This window comes from Tupaia chinensis, unplaced genomic scaffold (genome assembly GCF_000334495.1).
Source record: "Tupaia chinensis unplaced genomic scaffold, TupChi_1.0 Scaffold000271_1, whole genome shotgun sequence".
In the NCBI taxonomy this organism is placed as follows: Eukaryota; Metazoa; Chordata; class Mammalia; order Scandentia; family Tupaiidae; genus Tupaia; species Tupaia belangeri.
The window spans coordinates 2,492,519-2,514,972 of NW_006159752.1; the positions used below are offsets into that span (position 1 = coordinate 2,492,519).

The 22,454-nt window shown below is 38.9% G+C and overlaps 1 protein-coding gene across 1 annotated transcript; it reads left to right on the top strand.

Moving 5' to 3' along the window:
• Positions 1-130: 130 nt before the first annotated feature.
• On the top strand, positions 131-21,488 carry FRG1 (FSHD region gene 1). The gene is made up of 9 exons (XM_006149671.3): positions 131-411; positions 4,255-4,325; positions 6,729-6,854; positions 7,578-7,635; positions 9,814-9,928; positions 14,296-14,400; positions 19,108-19,199; positions 19,850-19,960; positions 21,388-21,488. Exons 1-9 carry the CDS (start codon positions 350-352, stop codon positions 21,422-21,424), a joined length of 777 nt encoding a protein of 258 aa, XP_006149733.1. The 5' UTR covers positions 131-349; the 3' UTR covers positions 21,425-21,488.
• The last annotated feature ends 966 nt before the right edge of the window (positions 21,489-22,454 follow it).

Below are 22,454 nucleotides of genomic sequence, written 5' to 3' on the forward strand. Positions count from 1 at the left end.
GCTGGCCCCGCCGAGGCCACCAGAGGGCGCAGGCCTCCCAGTCTCCGCGGTTGGCGAAGCCCTAGATTCCAGAGTTCCGCAAGAGGGCGCAAAAGGACGCTGAAGTATTGAGACCCTCGGCGGTGACCGTAGCTCCGCGACAGTAAACAGGAAGTGGAGTGCGCTGTGGGGCACTCACTGTCCGGGTGAAAGAGGAAAGGGGTTCCTGACCGAGGCTCTCGCTCCGGCGGCGTAGGCCTTCTTGAACCCTCCCTGCTCCAGCTCTGCGCGTCCGCGGCCCGGCCCTGGCGCGTCCAGGCGCCTTGTGCTGAGCGGTTCCCAGCCCGCGGCGCCGCGGGTCCTGAGCAGCATGGCCGAGTACTCCTACGTGAAGTCCACCAAGCTTGTGCTCAAGGGAACCAAGGCGAAGAGGTGAGGCCCGAGCTCGCGCGGAGACGGCCCGCCCTGTCGGAGGGCGGCGGCGGGGAGGGAGCGGGCGGGACCGAGGCCCGCGGTCCGGTGCTGGGTCCTTGCGTGAGTCCGATCACTTGGGTCGGAACTGGGGCTTTCCCTCGTGGGGGTCCTTACTTCCACCGCCGTCTTCCGCCCCACCGTCCGCGTCTTGCCTAATCTGTCTCTGAAAAGCGCGCAGAGGAATTGGGCCGAGGCGGTGTGGACCGGGACGCGCTCGGGCCGCCCCCCCCCAGCCAGTGATCTGGTTGGTTGTGGCAAATTGGGTTATGTCTTTGAACTTTCGTTTACTCGTTCTTACTTTTAAAAGTTATTATGGGACCAGCAGTTAGCGTAATGGCTATGTCACTGGACTCCCATGGAGACGACCGCGGTTCGAGTCCCGGACCCGGTGGCTTAAAACTCACGCCGGGTGTGTGTTGCGCGTGCCCAAGATCCCGAGAGGAGAATGGAGGAGAAGGGATTGCGGCGTGACCATCCCCCCTGGGGTGTGATTTCTCGCTTTCTGTCTCTGTCTCTCTCTCTCTCTTTCTGGCGAGCGCATGCACCCTATAGCAGAAACCTGCCCCCCCCCCAAAAAAAAAGAGAATAAAGAGTTTTTATGAGGAGTAAATGCGATATCGTGTGTGCAGTAAGTACTCAGAGCCAAGTGTAAGGTCAGGGTTGTAATGGTAATTCGTGATTACTAGAGTTTTAGGGGACCCTGTCCCACATATCACTGATAGTGTCAGCTCTTTTTCGTTTAAGAGTTGTTATTTTATTTATTTATGTATTTATTTATTTTAAATTTGAACAGAGAAAATGAGCAGGCCAGCTGCCAGGTTCTGGACCGAGCCCTGGTCAGTCATGTGGGAGTCCAGCAGCTCAACCACCAGGCCACCTCCACAGCTGTTTTAAACTGGTAGATTTCCCTGGAGTTGACTGTTCTTTTGTACAAATGTTGAGCAGTTCCCTCTGGACTCAGAATTTTTGCTTCTTTTAGGGGAGGTGGAAAGAAAGTGTAAAGGAGCAAGCCAGAGCCAGGCCCTTGAGAACTCTTCCATGAATAATTTATCTTGAATAAATATGAATTTACTTTCTGAATTTGCTGAGAGGGAGGAGAGTAAGCATCGAAATCTTATTTTATGGTTAAAATGCAAACAAGGATGTCTTACAATTATCATTACTACCAGTCATAATTAAGACAACTGTACAGCTTTCTGTGTGCCTAGAGTTGTTCCCAAGCACTTTGCATATTAACTTGATATTAACTTGATACTAACTTTTTCTAAATAACTCTTGGAATTTTTTTTTCTCCATTATTGAAATTTAGTTTATATACCATAAAATTCACCCTTTTATTTTCTTTTATCCTTTCTTAGTTTGTTTCTGGTTTTCTTTTCTTTTTTTTTTTTTTTTTTCCGTAGGGTACATGCACTGGCCAGAAAGAAACTGAGAAAGGGAAAGTAAGAAATCACCCCCTGGGGGGGATGGCCACAGCACAGTTCCTTCTCCCCATTCTCTTCACCAGATTTTGGGTGCACGTACATGCCCAGCTGGCTTGATTTGCAAGCCACCGGGTCTGTGATTTGAACCCTTATTAGCCATGTGGGAGTTTAGCTTCTTACCTGCCACGCCACCTGCTGGCACAAAATCACCCTTTTCCAGTGCATAATTCAGTGGTTATTAGTAAATGCACATAGTTTACAACGATCTATTTGCATCCTGAAAGGAAACCCCATACTCAGTAAGTAGTCACATTCACTGTCTCTCCTTCCACTCTCTGGCAAACACTGATCTAGTGTCTGTCCATACTGATTTGCCTATTCCAACTATTTCATATTAATGGATCATACAATACTTGGCTGCCTTTTGTTTAGAATGGTATTTTAAAGATTTTTGGTTTTGGGTTTTTTGTTTGTTTTTTGTGTTTTTTTTGAGAAAAGTTTTTGCTATAGTGCATGTGTGCTTTCTAGAAAGAGACAGAGAGACAGAAAGTGAGAAATCACCCCCCGGAGGGATGGCCCCTCCACAATCTCTTCTCCGTTCCCCTCTTGGGATCTTGGGCATGCACGCACACGCGCCCGGCAGTTTAAGCCACCATGTCCAGGACTCGAACTGCAGTCAACTACATGGAGTCCAGTGACATAGCCGTTAACAACAACTGCTGGTCTTTGAAGTTTATTTTTATCATAGCTTTTAACAGTTCTCATTCCATTTTATGGACGAATAATATGTAATACAACTTGTTCCATTATGTGGCTGTAATGCATTTTTGTCTATTTTTCAGTTCATGGATATTTGGGTGGTTTTCACTTTTTTGTCCATTATGAATAATGCTACTGTGAATATTCTTACATAACTGGGACATGCCGGTGTGGATTTCGGTCTGGGACTTGAACCGCGGTCAACTACATGGGAGTCCAGTGACATAACCATTATGCTAACTGCTGGTCCCCATACGTTCATTAACTTTTTTAAGACTTCTGATATATTTTCATTCTGTTGTGTGTACATATATACTTAAGAGTGGAATTGCTGGTCATATGGTACCTCTGTTTTTAACTCTTTGTGGAACCCTCAGACTGTTTCTAAAGAGGCTACACCATTTTACATTCCACCAGCAATGTGTGAACATACATTTTAACTTCTCCCCCCCTTTTTTAAGAGGTTTTTGGTATAGGGTGCGCGTGCTACCTGGAGACAGAGAGGCAGATACAGTGGGGGGAAGGTGAGAAATCACCCCCAGGGGGATGGCCACAGGGCAGTCCCTTCTGATCTAGTCTCCTCTCCAGGATCTTGGCCACACATACACACACACACACACACACACACACACGTGCCCGGTGTGAATTTCAAGCCAATGAGTCCAGGACTCGAACCACGGTCAGCCATGTGGGAGTCCAAGTGATATAATCACCCTGCCATTTACTGGCCTCACATATTAACTCTTTTCTTTCTTTTTTTTATAAGATTTATTTTATTTTATTTATTATTATTATTTAATTTGCTGTAGGACACACACACTCATAGAGAAAGAGAATAAATGTGAGAAAGCAAGCCACTAGGTCTGGGACTTGAACTGCAGTCAGCTTCTTAGGTATCCAGTAACTACCATGCCACTTGCTGGTCCCTAACTCCTAATCTTCACAATAATCTTTTTTTTTTTTTTGAGAGGTTTTTGCTTTAGGACACTTGCACTCACCAGAGACAGACAGACACAGCAAAAGGGAAAGTGTGAGAAATCACCCCGATGGGTAATAACAACACCACAATCCCTTTTCCTCCATTCTCCTCCTGGGATCTTGGGCACACACACCCACGTGCCCAGCATGATTTTTCAAGTGACCAGGTTCAGGACTTGAACTGCAGTAGGCCATGTTGAAGTCTAATGGTCCCAGTCTTCACAATAATCTTAAGAATTGTGTTAAGTTACTGTCCTTACTATATTTATAAGTGGAGAAACTGACTCACAGAAAAATTAAGTATCATTTTCAAAATGCACAGGATTAAGTGACAGAATTGGGATTTAAAACAAGGCAATCTGGCTCCAGAATCTGCTCTTAGCTATAACACAGCACGTTTAGGGACAGAAGCAACTTCCCAATACTATTGGGTGGTAGGAAGAGTCATGATGCATTTTTGCATAGAAAAAGTATGTCATGACTTTTCCGACAACCTAGTGTAAAAAAGAGGATATATCAGTGTTAATTATCATAAATCAATGATTTATAAATGAACATCCAACTTAAAATACTCTTCTAAGCTTTGGTTTAATATAATATCAATATATGTAAACTCATCTATACAAATGATTTCCTATAGTAAGAAGAAAAAGAACAAAGATAAGAAGAGAAAAAGAGAAGAAGATGAAGAAACCCAACTTGATATTGTTGGTAAGTCATTTCGATACTTTATTCTGAGAAATGTTTTTTGTTGAGATCCCGTTTAAAAAATAAACAGTTCTAAAATTAAGATAAATATCTTGATTCAGTGTATAGGTGTGGAATTGCTGAATGAAAGGGTAGGTGAATATTTAACTGTATAAGAAACTGCCAAAATTTTTCTAAGGTTGGACCGTTTTACTCTCCAAGGACAAATTAGATTCCAGTTGTTCCATAGCCTAGCCAACAGTTGATGGTGTTACCAGTCTTTTCTCCCAGTCTGTAGTTTGCCTTTTCATTTTCTTAATGGTGTTTTTATTACAAGCAGCAGTCCTTTTTTGTCTGTTTGTTTTTTGTTTGTTTTGTTTTTGTTTTTGAGAGGTTTTTGCTATAAGGTATGCGCGCTCACCAGAAAGACAGAGAGACAGAAAGCAAGAAATCATCCCCCGAGGGCAATGTCCATGCCATAGTCCCTTCCCTCCATTCTCCTCTCAGGATCCTGGGCACGCATGTACATGCATCCGGCGTGAGTTCAAGCCACCGGGTACAGGACTTGAACCACGGTTGACTACATGGGAATCCAAGGATGTAGCCATTACACCATCTGCTGGTCCCCAGTCTTTAGTTTTTATAAAGCTCAGTTTTTTGGGGGTTTTTGTTTGTTTGTTTTGTGTGTGATTACCACCTTAGATCTCTAATCCAAGAGAACTTCGCTTACCCCGAAGTCACAAAAATATTTCTCTATGTTTTCTTCTAGAGAAATCATAGTTTTAGTTTTTACATTAGATCTGCTTTCGATCTCAAGTTAATTTTTTGGCAAAATGTGAAGTAGGTTCTTTGTTTTGTTTGTTTTTTCCATATTGTATCCAATTGCTTCAGTTAATTGGATGTTCCTTTCTCCATTCAATAGTTGAGGTGTCTCTGCCATAAATCAGTTGGCTTGCTAAGTATTGGCCTATTTCTTGGCTCTATGTTCCATTGATACATTTTTTTCATTGTTCTATTGATATATTTGTCTTGATTATGATAACTTCATAATGATTTTAGATGAGATAGTGTGAGTCTTCCAACTTTGTACTTTTTTTCAAGATTAATTACTCTATACTCTAGGTCATTTGCATTTCCATATAAATTTTATAATCAGTTTGTTAATTTGTACAATAAAGCAAACTGGATTTTCTGGAGGAATTTTATTGAATCCAGATCATTTGAGGAGACTCAACATCTTAACATTACTGAGTCTCAAACAACAACAACAAAAACATGTAACAGACACAAGTATGGAAAGTTATTGTGTAAAGTATTATCTCTGACTTGCTTGACATCCGATGTATTTATACTTTGAGAACCAAAGATACATAGTGATTAAATGTAAATTTAAAAAATAAATGTAAAAAGATGGTTAGATATGAAGTAAAAAAAAAAGTTTTTATAGTTTTCAGTGTAACCATCTTGGATGTCTTTCTTAACAAATGTTTTAAGTTTTTAGCTTTTGTCTGTTTTTATTTCTTCCATGAGAGAGAGAAATAGGCGCCTGTGTGGGGTCCTCACACCACAATCCTCCAGTCTTAGCTGGTCTAGGTCATGTGCTTAGGGAGGTCCTGGGATGTGAACATAGGACCTTTCCTATGGAGGTCCAGCCACACCACCACTGTGCCACATGGGCACCTAAAATTTATTCTTAGGTATTTTATAATTCTATGCTGTTATAAATAGAATTTTTTTTAGTCTTTTTTTTTTTTTTTGGCGATAGGGCATGTGTACTTGCCAGAGAGAGAATAATTGTGAGAGGGAAGGTGCCAAATCATCCTCCAGGGAGATAGGCACACCACAGTCCCTTCTCTGTTCTCACATGCCCAGCATGACTTCGCTGTGGTGGTAGTCACATGAATTTATACACATATAGGCACATTAAACTTGTGGTTCGTGGATTTTTTCAATGTCACCGTCCTATTTTTGACATGGTACAATAGTTATGTAAAATGTTACCATAGGAGGGACCAGCAGGTGGCCCGGTGGTTAGAGTGCTAGACTGCACATGGCCCACTCTGCAATTCAGGTCTTAGATCGGCAGCTTGAAAAGCATACCCAGTGCATGTGCGTGCATGCCTGAAATCCCGAGAGGAAAATGGAGAAGGGATTGCAGTGTGTCCTTCCCCCCTGCAGGATGATTTCTCTTTTTCTTACTCTGTCTCTGGTACACATAAGGGGCGTCCCTTATGGTAAAAGAAATCTAAAAAAAATAATAATAATTTTTAAATTACCATAGGGAAAAAGGGAGTGAATAGTATCTAAAATAGAACTTTTCATTTTATTTTCTTACAGCTGCAAAATAAAAAGGTTGTAAAAAGCAGTAACTAAAAAGAATCCGTATTGAGTATAAAATACAGTTTAAATGCTAATTTTGTTTTTTAGGAGTCTGGTGGACAGTAACAAACTTCGGTGAAATCTCAGGAACCATAGCCATTGAAATGGATAAAGGAACTTACATACATGCACTCGACAATGGTCTCTTCACACTGGGAGCACCACATAAAGAAGGTTTGTGTCTGGCTGAAGCAGTGGAAGAGAAAAGGCCAATTAAAACATTTACTTGATGACATTCACTCACATAGGCCATGTTCCAAAAGGAGAGAGCCGCTGCACCTAGCTTCTCTCCTTTCTTTCTCAGTATTTACCAACTGTTGACAACTCCTGCTTTCTCGAACAAGCATTTTAAAAGTTCTAGAAGAATATCTGTGGAAATTAAAAACAGCATACATAATTAAAATAGTATGTAGAAAAAGAAAACCCGAATGAGTCAAACGTTTGAGTTTCTCTTTCCTTCAGACCTTTAGCCAAAACTAACCCAGGTATAGTTAACAGTCTAAAGTTTTCTCATTCTCTTTAGCCTATCAGAAGACGTACTCATGAGGTATGAAATAATTAGAAAGTAAAAAATGGTATCATTTGGCCAGAATGGCCATCCCTTGAATAAATGAAACTGTTAAGTTTTGTAAATATTAAAAGCTTATTTATGTACTCTCTTAAAACACAAAGAAAATTTCTTGGAAGTGATCCTGTATTATTAGAATGTAAAACTAGTACTGTAATTATAAGATGGTAAAATAGATCTTGAACCATGAATGCCATATTATTATAATAATGTCAGAATATAATATTTTATTTTTTTAAAAGCTACATTTTAAAGGCAAAAGAATATCTTTGAGTGTAAATATTTATAACAGATGTTGAATTTATTTTCTAATGTTTTGTCCCCTGTAGTTGATGAGGGCCCCAGTCCTCCAGAGCAATTTACTGCTGTCAAATTGTCTGATTCCAGGTAAGCTTGAGTTGAACTATAATTAATAGCTTTTATTTTTAAATTTCAATTTATTTAAAAATTTCCAGTATCTAGGTAATAGAAGCCCACACAGTAATTTTAATTTTAAAAATCTAAATACTTTTTTGAAAGGGGGATTCTTTTTTGACATTTTTAAAATATGATGTGATTCACATACCCTATTAAATATTTAGATATATTGAATTTAACTTAGAATAATGGTGTTTTTAAAAGAGAATTAAAGTCTAGATATAAAATATATACTCTGATTCCTATCAATTTATAATATTAGGCTGGAAAATAATATGAGAGTTGAGCCAGCCAGAAGTGTAGTGCTTAAGGCAGCTGGATCCGACATGGGCAGCTACACGGTTTGAGTCCTGGATCTAGCAGCTTGAAAAACACACAATGCATGCTGGAATCCTGAAAGGAAGGAGAAATGGAGAAGGAATTTCAGCATGACCATCCCCCTTGAAGTGTGCTTTCTCACTTTCTCCCCCACTTTCTCTCTGTCTCTCCAGTGAACATGTATACCTTCTGGCAAATTTTTAAAAAATACATGTAAGGTGAAAAAAAAAAAAAAAGATTGTGGGGCCAGCAGGTGGTGTAGTGGTTACGTATCTAAATTCCAATATGACCAGCCACAGTTCGTATCCCAGACTGGGTGGCCTGAAACTCACGCTGAGCGCATGTGCATGCATGTCCACAATCCTGTGAGGAGAATGGAGGAGAAGGGATTGTGGCATGGTCATCCCCCTAGGAGGGGTGATTTCTTACTTTCCCTCTCACTGTCTCTCTCTCTGTCCCCTCCCCCAGCAAACACATGCACCCCAAGGCCAAAACCTCTACCAAAAAAAAAAAATGAAGATTATAATATAGACCAAATAAGATAGATTAGGAAGATCATGTGAAAAAAAAACAAACAAAAGACAAAACTTGCTATAATATTGCTGTGATAATATAAATTCACCAGTCAGATGCAAACAGGAGGGCTAGAAAAAGGAATATCATTAAAATCAGGAGAGAATGTTACATAATCATAAAGATCAAAAGACTTTGTTATTATTCATTATTTACAATCATTTTATTAGATGACCATTTTTTATTCTCACAATGAACCGAATGCAATGGGGAGGCCTGGGAAGAAGGAAGCACCCAATGAAAAGTACGACCAAATTTCAACATGAAAATTTGGGTAACACATTCAAACTAGCATATATTGGGTTATCAGAAAAGTCAAAAATAAGTCATGACTTTTCTGACAACCCAATACTCTCTAATGCCTGTATTGTAAAGAAACATAAACTTGTATTTGTAGAACTGCACTTTCTAATATGGCAGCAAAAGCCAAATGTAGTTTTTAAATACTTAGTATATATTTAGTCTGAATTTTTTTTTTAATACACATACACAAGAGTGAGGGCTTCAAAACTTCATGAAAAGTATGTATTATGAAAAAACTATGTGATTTCAAAATTTTTTGCACCAGAATAAGCTCACACTTTAAATTTCTTTTTACCATAAACATTTTGAAGTCTTGCCCTTAAGTTTTGTTATAAGACATTTTCACTGGCGAGAGAGAGGGAAAGTGAGATATCACCCTCCAGGAAGTAGGGCCATGCTGCAATCCCTTCTTTGTAATCCTCTTGAGATTGTGGGCATGCACTCAATGTGTTGTGTTGTGTTTGTTTTTTAAACATTTTTTGCCATGGGGCAACAAGTATGCTCATTGGAGAGAGAGAGAGACAGAGAGGGAGAAAGTGAGAAATCCCCCCATCCCACCCCTGAGAGGGGATGGCCACACTGCAGTCCCTTCTCTATTCTCCTCTGGCGATCCTGAGCAGCATGCATATGTACTCAGCATGATTTTCAGGCTGCCCGGTTCAGAAAACTGGTCAGCATTGTGGGAGTTCGGCACGTTAACCACCAGGCCAAATGCTGCCCCACCCCTAACCCCGTGTGTTTTGTAAGCCACCAGGTCCAGGACTTGAATTGTTCAGTTGACCATCTGGCTTCCAGCGCCTTCACCACCACACAGCCAGCTAGCTGGCTCTGAAATCCTATCTTATACACACACTACACACACCTGAATATACATACATGTGCTGTTTTTGTATTCTATTTTTAACATAGAATGACATTTATCTGTTAACATTTATCTATTTTATTAATCTAAAGAATTGCCCTGAAGTCTGGCTATGGAAAGTATCTTGGTATAAATTCTGATGGACTTGTTGTTGGGCGTTCAGATGCAATTGGACCAAGAGAACAATGGGAACCAGTCTTCCAAGATGTAAGTACAATTATTGTTAATAACAGTTTCCTGTTAGGGTAAGAGAAGATCATGACAGTCAGTGCAAGAGTGCTTTCTAAAAACAGAAAGCACAAAGTGGGGTACAATAATATAGTACATTAAGTAGGGAAGAAAATTGTGTGAACTTAAAACTGCTAAAAAAAAAAACTCTAAAAATATACTACAATAAAAATAACGATAGTACTGTTGCCAACCATCATTTCTGTAAACCCTTGGTGGCTGCACGTGAGTCTCGCTTGTTTTTCATCAAAGAACTAGAGTCTCCACAGTAATGACTAGACCCACACCTGGGGCCTCACTGCATGCTGACCACAAATGTGTGCTGGTGATCAGGGCTGGCTGGTAATAGATTGTGTGACCTTGTTGGGATTGCCTGCCCCTCTCTCTCTTCCCCTGACCCGTTCCACCCCGGCCAATTTCTTTCTTAGGCTCTCCTGGAAGAAATAACAAAATAACTAAACTTTTTTTAAAAGTAAATAAGTAGGTCTGTTAAGACAGTTGCCAGTTTTAAGAATTTTAAGTCTCACGATAGGAAAGCAGGATATTTCAGGAATGTCTCATTAGCAGGAATAAATAAACACTTTCAGAAACCTTAGAGACTGTGTTAAGAGTACAGTGGAACAAGCTAGGGCCGAGTTGTGACAATTGAGTCTAAAACTCAGTTCATAATAAAATTCAAAAAAGAAAAGCAGATATTGTACAAAAAGATGGGGTTTTTTTGTGGTTTTTTTGAGAGGTTTTTGCTATAGTGCGCATGCACTCACCAGAAAGACAGATAGAAAGCGAGAAATCACCCCCCGGGGGGCTGGCCACACCACAGTCCCTTCTCCTCCATTCTCCTCTCAGGATCTTGGGCACGCACACACTCCTGGCATGAGTTTAAGCCAGCGGGTCCAGGACTTGAACCACGGTCGACTACATGGGAGTCCAACAACATAGCCATTACACTAACTGCTGGTCCCCCAAAAGATAGTTTTAATACAGAGGAATGAAGATAATATATTTTTATTAATTGCAGTAGTAAGCAGTTGCAGTATACAGATGTTGAGTCTTTGTTGACAGAAGAATCCATCATTTCCTTTTTCTATTTGTGTAAGCAGTAAAGATTGAACAGAAGTATACAAGAGCTAAATAGGTCTGAAAATCATAACTACTAGCTATATCAAAAATAGTAAGGACCAAGTAAACAGTGAAGTAGGAGAGAAGTTCCGTAATTGAGTAGTACTGGAGGTAACATACAATAACGAATTCAAGATGGGATCCAACAGTGTTTCCTAAAATGGTCACTTAGCCATATATCCCCCCAAATGAGGTGATGATTTAGACTCATTCACTCACCCCCACCCCCTGTAAAATCTAGAGTCAGCAGTTGTCAAATTAGTTTTGTACCTCAACCCAGTGAGAGACACATTTTATATTGCAGTCCAGTACACAGATTTGTATAACTGAAGTAAAAGTTGTACTAACAATACTTATTTATCTATGGGTTATATACTCTGATATTTTCTGTTCTTTTTTATGTCTATGTTTTTCTTTTTTCCCCCCTTTATGAGAGAGGAAAAGAGGGAATAGGATAAGAGGGACAGATGATGATAGGTATCTGTGACTGGATCTGGCCGTGTCCTAACCCTGCTGCCCACCCTCCTCATTAGCTAAGATTGTACACACATGCAGCTGCACCTGGGATGTTTAGCTTGGCCCAGGAATCAACCTCAGTCTTCCCAGATGGATTCCAGCCTCAAGCAGTGCTGTTCTCTGTGAGCCACTGTAGCTCGGCCATATGTCTCCTTTTTTCCCTCCTCCAGTACTAGTCAGGAACCACTGAATTAGTTTCCTGGTCCAGTAATGGTTTTTAACCCCTCCTAGATGATCCTACCAATTATAATGAGATAATTACCAATAAAAATTATACTACCAGAGGAGATCAATGTATTGTAAGACCAGGATGGTGAGTCAAATACTATAAATCATACAGGACTTTGAAAAGTTTATTTCATTCTGGTTTTTAAGAAAGACACTAAGTTTCGAAAATTTAAATTCAGAGACCAGCAGATGGCATAATGGTTATATCGCTGGACTCCCACGTAGTCGACCACCACTTGAGTCCCAGACCCGGCAGCTTAAAACTCAGGCCAGGCGTGTGTGTGTGCATTCCCAAAATCCAGAAAGGAGAGTAAAGGAAAAGGGATTGTGGCGTGGCCATCCTTACTGGGGGGAGAGGGGGGTGTGATTTCTCAATTTCTGTCTGTCTGTCTGTCTGGCAGGCATATACACCCTATTGCAAAAATGTCTAAAAAATTTTGTTTTAATTAAATTTAGATAAAAGAGAAACTTTAAAACCTCTGGTATAACAAATATTGTTCAGTTGTAGGAGAAAATTAAATCATGTCATTCAAGGCAACATGGATGAACCTGTAGGAAGTTGTGCTACGTAAAATAAGCCAGGCACTGGAAGACAGATACACATGTTCTCGTTTGTGGGAACTAGCAGATTTGATCACCTAGAAGTGGAGAGTGAAATGGTGGGTACCAGAATCTGGGAAGGGGAGATCTAAGGAAGACTAGGGAACACGTGGTTGACATGCAAAATTACGATTAGGTTACAGAAGTGGCTTCTAGAGCACCAAAGCACAGTAGAGAAACTATAGTTTATAAAATTTAATGTGTGTTTCAGAATAGCTGGAAGAAAGGATTTCAGTTCCCAGTAGAAAGTAATGATAAAAGTTTGAGAGGATGGATGTGCTTACTGCTGTGCTTTGGTCATTACGCACTGTATGCATGTCATTGCATATTATGTGAAAACAGTCACTCTGTAGCCCGTAAGTCTGTACAACTGTTACATCTCCACTACAAATTATACATTCAAAAGAAGGGGAGGGCGCCAAGTCAGTAACGCAAATCACTTGGACCGTACAGCCATATGTATGCTCACCAGGAGTTACTCAAATGATAGATACACAGTCCCTGCCACCCTGAGTGAGAAATGAAGTCAAATCCAGGTTAGTAGCACTTTCATAACCAAATATGATAAAAGGTTATTGATTGATTTGTGCATATTTGTGAATATTTTGTCTGATGTTAAAGGTATTCCAGATTTTCAACCATATATGAGTTATTAAACCTAACATTTGTTATGTGAATTTTTTAACAATCTTTTAAAGTTATTTCTTCATTTAATTTTGTTATTATTTATTATTATTTTTTAATTCGACCAAAGAGATAGAGCAAGAGACAGGGGAAGTAAGAAAGCAAGTCACCGAGTCTGGGACTCAAACTGCTGTCAGCCATGTGGGAATTCAGCACCTTAACTACCACGCCACCTGCCAGCCCCTTGTTGGGTGAATTTAAATAATCAAATTTATAATTCAGATTTAGATAAACAAGAGAATTAGTTTTCTAAGTTTTGTTTAATAGAAATCAGTATAATACATCAGTCATTAAACATGACAGTTTCTGTCCACACGTAACAATCCCTCAGACATTGGTTCTTAACAGAAATGTGAAGGTACTTAAAGATTAGCTTTTATATGATATATTTTTATATTTTCTAACTATGGAGAAAAAAATATTGAACACTTGGAGCCAGGTACAGTTGCACACACCTGTTACATTACACCCTTAAGAGGGAGAGGAAGGAGGGCTGAGAATTTGAAGCCATAATGTGACAAGACCCTGTTTTAAAAAACAAAACAAAAAAAACCACCATTATCTAAATAAACTATACATTATTCACAATTTTTTTATTGTCATTAATGCTAATTTTTAAAACTGAACTGAATCATTTATATCTTCAGTAGATCTTTTATGCCAAAGGGAGCAGTTCTCTTTCATCTAGTTGGGATTTTTTTTTTTTTTTAATGATTTTTTTCCCAAAGTTTATTTCTCTCTCCCGAGAGAGAGAGAGAGAGGCATATACCTGCAACAGAGTACCCACAGCACAGTTCACTCCCAGCATCATCCAGCCTGGATCCTGGCATACACATACAGGTTCACATGCACAGAGGGCCCCGGGACCCAGACCCAGACTGTCCCACTCGGTCTAGTTGCACTTACCACTGCACCACTGTTAGATCCCTAATCCATTTAGAATTTAGTCCTACTAGAAGAATATTAGTAAAAATGTGTATTTTCGTCACCTTTGAGTAATAAGATTGCAGGTAATTTTGGTTTTGTTTGTTGTTTTGGTTTGTTTTTGGTTTTGGTTTTGTTTTTTTTTTGTATTTCCCAGGTTTTCTACCAATTGTTTTTCTCGAATTTAGAATCAGGGAGAAAAAGAATTAATTTTGTCTAAAGACTTAAGATTTCTTCTGCAGGTATTCTCAGTTCTGTTTCTTGTTGTTATTTAGGGTAAAATGGCTCTACTGGCCTCAAATAGCTGCTTTATTAGATGCAATGAAGCAGGCGATATAGAAGCAAAAAATAAAACAGCAGGAGAAGAAGAAATGATAAAGGTAATCATGGCGTTTTCCTACAGACTAGTAGATAGCACATATGCGACATGACAACATCTCGCCAAACCACTGACTAGTCTTTTACTGTCACTTTAGAGATTTAATAACTTTTTATACAGTGATACCCCAAATAGGCTGTATTTTTTATTGTAATCTTGACAGTCGATTGTTTGTTCGCCCAGTGTAGTAGAGAAGTTACTGCATCTGCAGCCTCCTTCCTGTTCCCTCCATGTAGCTGTATAATTTTCCGAGTAGTCATGTGTGCTTTCTAGGCCTGTGGGTTTTTTTCCCCCTGCATTTTAAAGTTTAAATTTTTAAATGGTAAATATGTTCATATGGTTCAAAATTTTATAAATAAAAACACTTAAAATCATACATTTCCTATCCACCTTGTTCACCTGTCTCTCATCTACCTGTCCCTGTCCCTCTCCCTTTGTTGTGTAGCCTCCTACGATTTACTTTTTTTTCTCTTTTTTGGTTTTTGCTATAGGGCATGTGCACTCACCAGAGAGGAGAGAGACAGAAAGGGAAAGTGAGAAATCACCCCGCAGAGGGGACGGCCAAGCCACAATCATTTCTCTTCCATTTTCCTCTCTGGATTTTGGGCACTCACATACACTTGCCTAGCGTGATTTTCAAGCCACTGAGTCTGGGACTCAAACCACCGTCTGGGAATCAGGCCACCTTAATCACCTTGCCACCTAAAATTTCTTTATAAATGTGTGCGTATGTTTATAATCTTCAACTTTATACTTAGGGTAGCTTCCTGTGCAGACTCTTCTAGACTTTGCTTTTTCCTTAATTGTACCTTGGAGACTTTTCCTCTTTCAGTTTGTAGTAAAACATCTCCACTGCCTTTAACAGCTATATAATATTTTATGGTATAGATAGACCTAATTTATTTAGTTATTGTCTTATATTATAGAAGTACAGGTTGTTTCCAGTCTTGTTCTTAACAAAGAATGCTGAGCACAAACTTAAAATAAGCATCATTTTACAGGTGTGCAAGTATATCTGGAGATAAACTCCCAGAAGGAGAATTCTAAGGTCAAGAGATAATGTGCAGTTTTTATGTTGTTAGGTAGTCAAGTTGCTTTCCACAGAGGCTTTAGTAACTTAAATTCCCACCAGCATGTATGAGGAAGTGACTAGATTCTTATGTTCGTTTAATACTTGTGTGTCCATGTTGCTAGTCACTGTATAAAACATAAACATCATAGCAGAACTTCTAGGACTATTAAGCCCTCAAATTATTTATCTCATTAGGAATAAATACAAGCCTTTTTTACATGAGAAGAACAAAACAAAACAAAAAATTTTTTTCTATCGGTCACTAAGCTGGAAATACAAGTTCTTAATTGCAGGCTGCATTCCCGGATCCTACTCTTTGTTTTACTTCACCATAAAACCTATATAGACATCTTCATGGGAACGTTCCATATGAAACTTCAAGGTAATGTAGATCAATCAGGTAGTTAACTGGAATTTGATGAAGGCCTTTTATGGCTTAATTCTTTAAACTTACAAAAGCCACTTCGGGACCAGCAGTTAGCGGAATGGCTATGTTGCTGGACTCCCACGTAGTCGACCGCGGTTTGCGTCCCGGACCCAGTGGCTTAAACTCACGCCAGGTGCATGTGCATGCGTGCCCAAGGTCCCAAGAGGAGAATGGAGGAGAAGGGATTGTAGCGTGGCCATCCTCCCTGGGGGGTGATTTCTCGCTTTCTGTCTCTCTGTCTCTCTCTGTCTGTCTGGCAAGCACATGCGCCCTATAGCAAAAACCTCTCCAAAAAAAAAACAAAAAACAAAAAACAAAAGCCACTTCACCTTTAATGACACACGAAGATGCGATGCATTAGAAGAAGTGCAACCTTCTTGATGAGTTGTTTTTCTTTTTCTTGCCATTCCACTCCAGCACTGAGCATTCTGAGCTCTGCCTGGTGTGTCTGTTTTGAATTAGTTTCCAGCTATTCTGATTCCAGATCTATCATCTGCAGCACCTTAGATAGGGCCAGAGTGAAAGGCTCTAGGAAATGGGGAAAAAATACCTTTCCTAAAATGGCCTTAGTCCTTATAGATAAAGCTTAAAAATCCATGTTACATTTTTCTCCACTACCAGCATAATTTAAAAATACCTATCTGGGGCCAGCAGGTGCCTTGGTGGTTAGAGCACTGGACTCCCACATGGCTGATGGTGCTTTGAGTCCCGAACCTGGTGGCTTACTTTCTCACTTTTCCCTTCTCTTGCTTACTCTCTAGTCAAATTGAAAAATGGTAAGGATACCTAAAATTAAGTATATAATTCTTTTACTTAATTAAAAAAAACATTAAATAAAAATACCTAGCAAATGTCTGTATATGCTTTGTGTTAGATTCCCTGCCATATATTGAATTTTTGCTTTTATTCTTGACATTAGTAGTTAATTTTACTGTCTTTTACCTTGAGAAATATTGTTAATCTTTTTAAACAAGAATAGTAATACAACCAATTTTTTATTGCATCACTTGGAGTTGGTTGATAAAATGACATTCTAGAAGACAGCATAAGACTTAAAAATTTTAGTGTATTTTCCATCGTTTATCGAAACTCCAGGCAAGTTTTTAATATCTATGGAAAATGTCAAGAAATATCAAATAACTTCTATTTAAAACTTACATACTCTTTTTTTTTTAAGAATGTATTTTTTTAATTATTTATTTTTATTTATTCATTTATTTTAATTTGATCAGAGACAAACACAGACAGAGAGAGGAAGAGAGAGAGGGAAAGTGAGAAAGCAAGCCACCAGGTCCAGGACTTGAACCGTGGTCAGCCACATGGGAGTGTCCAGCGCCTCAACCACCACGCCACTTGCTGGTCCCCGAAAACTTACATATTCTTATATATATAAACTTACATTGTGAATAGTAAAATGTTAGTCCTAATTTTTTTTAAGTTCATTTATTTGTTTCCAGAGAGAGGGAAAGAAGCAGGTAATCTTGAAAGGATCTTCATGCTGCAGCCCTGTAGCCAGCCAAGGTTATGGGCCTGGCAAGTTGAAGCAGACTCAAGATGTGAACCTGTACCCTTCCCAAATGGCCTCCAGCATCACACAACACTTCTACTGCCTGTGTCACTGTCACTGGACCAAGTCCTATTTTTTAATTACATAACCATGAAACTAAACCAAACTATAGGTCAGCACATGCCTTGTTATCTTGAACCTTGATAGTGTTCCTGTAAGATAGAATAGCTACTGTTATCTTAATTTCACAAGAAAAACTACTTTTGGCTCTCCTTACGTCATCCCCTGTTTTGATCCATCACTTTGTACGAGTCACACAGCCTGATGTGATAGAGGATGTGTCCTCAGGCCCAGCTGACTCCAGAAGCTGCTCTCGCATTCTATAACACACTACTTCTCAAGAAATAGGTCACTAGGAAAATCCCAATGGATTTATGGCTTACCCATCTGGATTTTATTATCAAAATGTTTTATCAAAGAAAAAAAGGCAGACACAGGTGTAGTACTTTGCACTTGGACAGAACGAGACGCTATTGTGTGATCATTCATCACAGCGAATTTTCCCAGGCCTGGTTAGTCAGGTACCTGGAAGCTCTGAGCAGTGATTGTCAAGAGCTCTTGTTCTTTGCCATTACATTGCAGGCTCTGGTAGTCTGTGTCAGCGCCCCATAACACAGATCCTCCTACCAGAAGTAGTGCTGCATCACAGGCCCTACCCAGGACGTTCCCAGGTCATCAAGGACCCCTCTTTGGCACAAACATTTTGCTACTCGTCCCTTTCTCAACAATCTCGGAATTAGACTTGGGGCCACAGAAAACATCTTGGAGACATGGGTCCTGTGTGTCAAACTGCCAGTTCTGTGAATGTCATAACTGTATCTGGATCAACTCATTTATGACATGAATAGTAAACATCTGTCAAAACCTGAGAGTAGAAAGAGGACTTACAAGAAGCAGGTTCCAGTTACACCAAGTGTTAATGTTTGGTGTTAAAAGTTTGAGTGTATTTAGAAATAACCTGTACAAAGTAATATACCTACTGTTTTAAGCTCTTAATCCAATAAAATAAACCTTATCTACTCAAGGTATTATAGTTTAGTCCTAGTATATTCACTTTGAGGCCAAAATTAAATTATTTCTTAATTCCTCAGCAGGATCTCATTTGTAAAAATTATTTTCAAATTTCTCTTTAGTGTTCTGACACAAGGGCTATGGAAAAGCACAAAATAATATTTATATAATTGTATAAAAGTCAAAACACACATCAGGGCTGGCTCTGTGGCATAGCAGTATTGTACTACTTAAAAGAAGCCAGATCCTAGTATTGACCACATTTCAGATGACCAGTCTGAAACATTCCAATTATATGCACACATGCATGCACCCGAAATACAGTAGGCTAGAGGACTGGAAGAAGGGAATCTCAGTATGATCAGACCTGTAGGGGATGCTTCTCTCTCCCCCCTCCCTTTTTTCCTTTATCTCTCTTATTCTCACATGTACACACTTGCATTCTATCATGAATAAAGGGAAATAAAACAATATCTAGAGTCTGTCTTTTTCTGAGTTTAATTCCTACGTTTTCTTCTTTTCTATAAGAAATCACTTAGAGTTCCTTTTATAAAGAACAGAAGTACACATATGTAAAGTGGGGAAGGAAGATCATTGGGTAAACTGTCGGCTTCTCATCTCTACTCTCCAGATCAGATCCTGTGCTGAAAGAGAAACCAAGAAAAAGGATGACATCCCAGAAGAAGACAAAGGAAATGTAAAACAATGTGAAATCAATTATGTGTATGTATTCCTCTCTTAGATCTACAGATTTGTCAGTGAAGTGCTTTTTCAAAGTGCTTTTTTTAAAAGAATAATTATTTTATTTAACTTTATTATTATTTTCTAGTTTGTTCAGAGAGAGACAGAGAGGGAAAGTGAGAAAGCAAGCCACCAGGTCCAATACTTGAACTGTAGTTGGTCATGTGGGAGTACAGCGCATTTAACCACCTCGCCACCTGCTGGCCCCCTCAAAGTGCTTTTAAAATAAAATACCTGAAGGACAGCAAGAGGCAGCAACACTGTAGCGTAGGACAGAGCGCCGAGCTGAATGTGCTTCTTTCCTCAAGGCTTCAGTTCTCCTAGTTAGCCTGCTAGCTCTCAAAGCTCAGGGCACTTGAATTAGTCAGTTTTCCCTGTCCGTTGATAGAATAGCTAGGACGCTACCAAATGCTATCACAGCCAGGACACGGGGGACTCCAGCCAATGTGCCCTGGGAGAAGTGGGCCTATGGAGCTACCCAAACAATGGTCCTCTTATTGGACATCTTTACTGTGCTGGAAGTTATTAAAGAAATACAATTGGATTTTTTTTAAAATAAATGAAAAAAACAGTATTTGTGATTTCATCAGTAAACATGTACTGGTATAATCAAAGTTTGACCTTCTTCACAGAAAGAAATTTCAGAGCTTCCAAGACCACAAACTTAAAATAAGTAAAGAAGACAGCAAAATTCTTAAAAAGGCTCGGAAAGATGGATTTTTGCACGAAACACTTCTGGACAGGTAGCTTTATATTTACTAAATTCTAACTATTTTCAGTAATCAATAGAAGTGGTGTATATAACTGATACTCTTTCTAAACTACTATAATTTTCAAATTTGGTCTTTATTTCTAATTTGTGAATATGACCATATTATCTACATCATACATCTGGTAAAAGAGAGCCAAGAAAGAATATATAAAAATTATAACCAGATTCTAAATATTTATAGACTTTATTCCTTTAAAAATTTGTCATCCTTTTTTTTTTTTTTTTTTTTTTTTTAAATAATTATTAGAACCAGAGTTAGAAGGAAATAGCTTGACTAATACCTACATTCATGGATTCTGTTACGGTAGTACAGGATTCTATAAATGAGATACAATACATCAGTTTAAAAATGACTAAATGTGCAGAATATTTATCACAGTATATTATATATATTCATTACTTTTTTTTTTTTTTTTTTTTTACTTTTTTTTTTTGGAGAGGTTTTTGCTATAGGGCATGTGCACTCGCCAGAAAAACAGACAGAAAGCAAGAAATCACCCCCCAGGGGGGTGACCACCCCACGTCCCTTCTCCATACTTCTCCTGGGATCTTGGGCACGCACACACACGTGCCCGGCATGAGTTTAAGCCACTGGGTCCGGGACTCAAACCATGGTCGACTACATGGGAGTCCAGCGACATAGCCATTACGCTAACTGCTGGACCCAGTATTTATTAATAATTCTATTTATATAATTAATGCCCTATGTTTACAACATGAAGAATAGGCAGAGAAGTTTAGCTGTGAGCTTACAACTATAAATCAAATACATTCTAGATAAAAAGAGAAAATTTCAGATACAAAGAGAATTTGGTAATCTCCAGCCACTCATTGATGTCCTGTGTTACAGAACTACTCAACCTTTTTTTATATCACTTAATAAAGGCAGAGCTTAGTCACATATTTCCTGTTAACAATTTGATAGAATTCTTACCTGAAGTTAGTATACGATATAAGAATTATTTCCAGCAAAGCAAATGAATATGAACTAATTCCAAAAAATCATGAAGAGGATATAAAATATAATCAGGATATGGAGACTAAAATAGAATGAACTGTATGCCCTATAACTTTTGTCACTTGTGAAAATAGGATATTCCATCCTATTAATTAGAAATTTAGGGCGTACTTAAATTCAGAAGCAATTAAAATTATTGTGGATTGCAAAAGTCTTTAGGCAACATTTGTTAAGTATTAGGAAACAACATACATAAAATTTGAATTCATTTTGTATAGAAACAATCAACTAAAATTTTAATAAAATATTTTAATATAATTGTAATATAGTAACAGAAAATGAACACAGAATTTCTAAGTATTTTTATATTTATTTACTAGAAGCCAACTATATGTGACATGGTTTATATAGGTTAATTTTTACTATTTGTTTTTGTGCAGGAGAGCCAGATTGAAAGCTGACAGATACTGCAAATGACCTGGATTTTTGTTTTTTCTTATGTTTGTTTTTTCTGAATAAAGTGTTCAGTGAAGTACTTTTATAGAGTTTTTGAGCTCTTATAGAATTATTGTTTAACTAGTAGCTAGTTTAACCAAGATCAATCAGATTTAATCAAGATTCTTTATGGGGAGTTCTCTTTTTCATTATACAAGATGACAGGTGAAAAAGCTGTGAAGCAGGATACTAGAGAAAAGAAACCTGAAGCCAAGAAGGCTGATGTCAGTGGCAAGATTAAAAAGGGTTACCCCAGGGCTTAAAAAGCCCACAAAGGGGAAGCCCCATTGCAGCTGAAACTTGGTCTTACTCTGGGGCATCAGCAGACACTCCCGGTCTGCCATGTATTCCAGGAAGGCCATGAACGAGAGGAAATACTTGGTCACTAAATCCAGGATTGAAAAGAAAAAAGAAAGAGAAGGTTCTTGCGACTGTCACAAAACCAGTTGGTAGAGACAAGAATGGTGGTACCTACATGGTTAAACTGTGCAAAATGCCTAGGTATTATCCTACTGAAGATGTGCCTCGATGTGCCCTTTAGTCAGCATGTGAGAAAACTGCAAGCTAGCATCGCTCCTGGGACCATTCTGATCATCCTTTACCGTACACTACAGAGGCAAGAGAGTAGTTTTCCTGAAGCAGCGGAGCAGTGGCTTGCTACTTGTAATTGGACTGCTGATTCTCAATTGAGTTCCACTGCGTAGAACACACCAGACATTTGTCACTGCCACTTCTACAAAAATTGATATTAGCAAAGTAAAAATCCCAAAGCACTTTACCGATGCTTACTTCAAGAAAAAGAAGCTGTGGAAGCCCAGACACCAGGAAGATGAGATCTTCGACACAGAGAAAGAGAAATACGAGATTTCAGAGCAGCGCAAGGTTGATCAGAAAGCGGTGGACTCGCAAATTTTACCAAAAATCAAAGCTGTTCTTCAGCTCCAGGTCTACCTGCAATCTGTGTTTGCCTTTACAAATGGAGTTTATCCTCACAAATTAGTGTTCTAAATTT

Coding starts and splice junctions, on each gene's coding strand:
- FRG1 (XM_006149671.3), top strand. CDS start 350: ATGGCCGAGTACTCCTACGTGAAGTCCACCAAGCTTGTGCTCAAGGGA. Junction 9,929..14,295: donor GGGAACCAGTCTTCCAAGAT/GTAAGTACAATT, acceptor GTTGTTATTTAG/GGTAAAATGGCTCTACTGGC. Junction 19,200..19,849: donor CAATGTGAAATCAATTATGT/GTATGTATTCCT, acceptor CCTTCTTCACAG/AAAGAAATTTCAGAGCTTCC.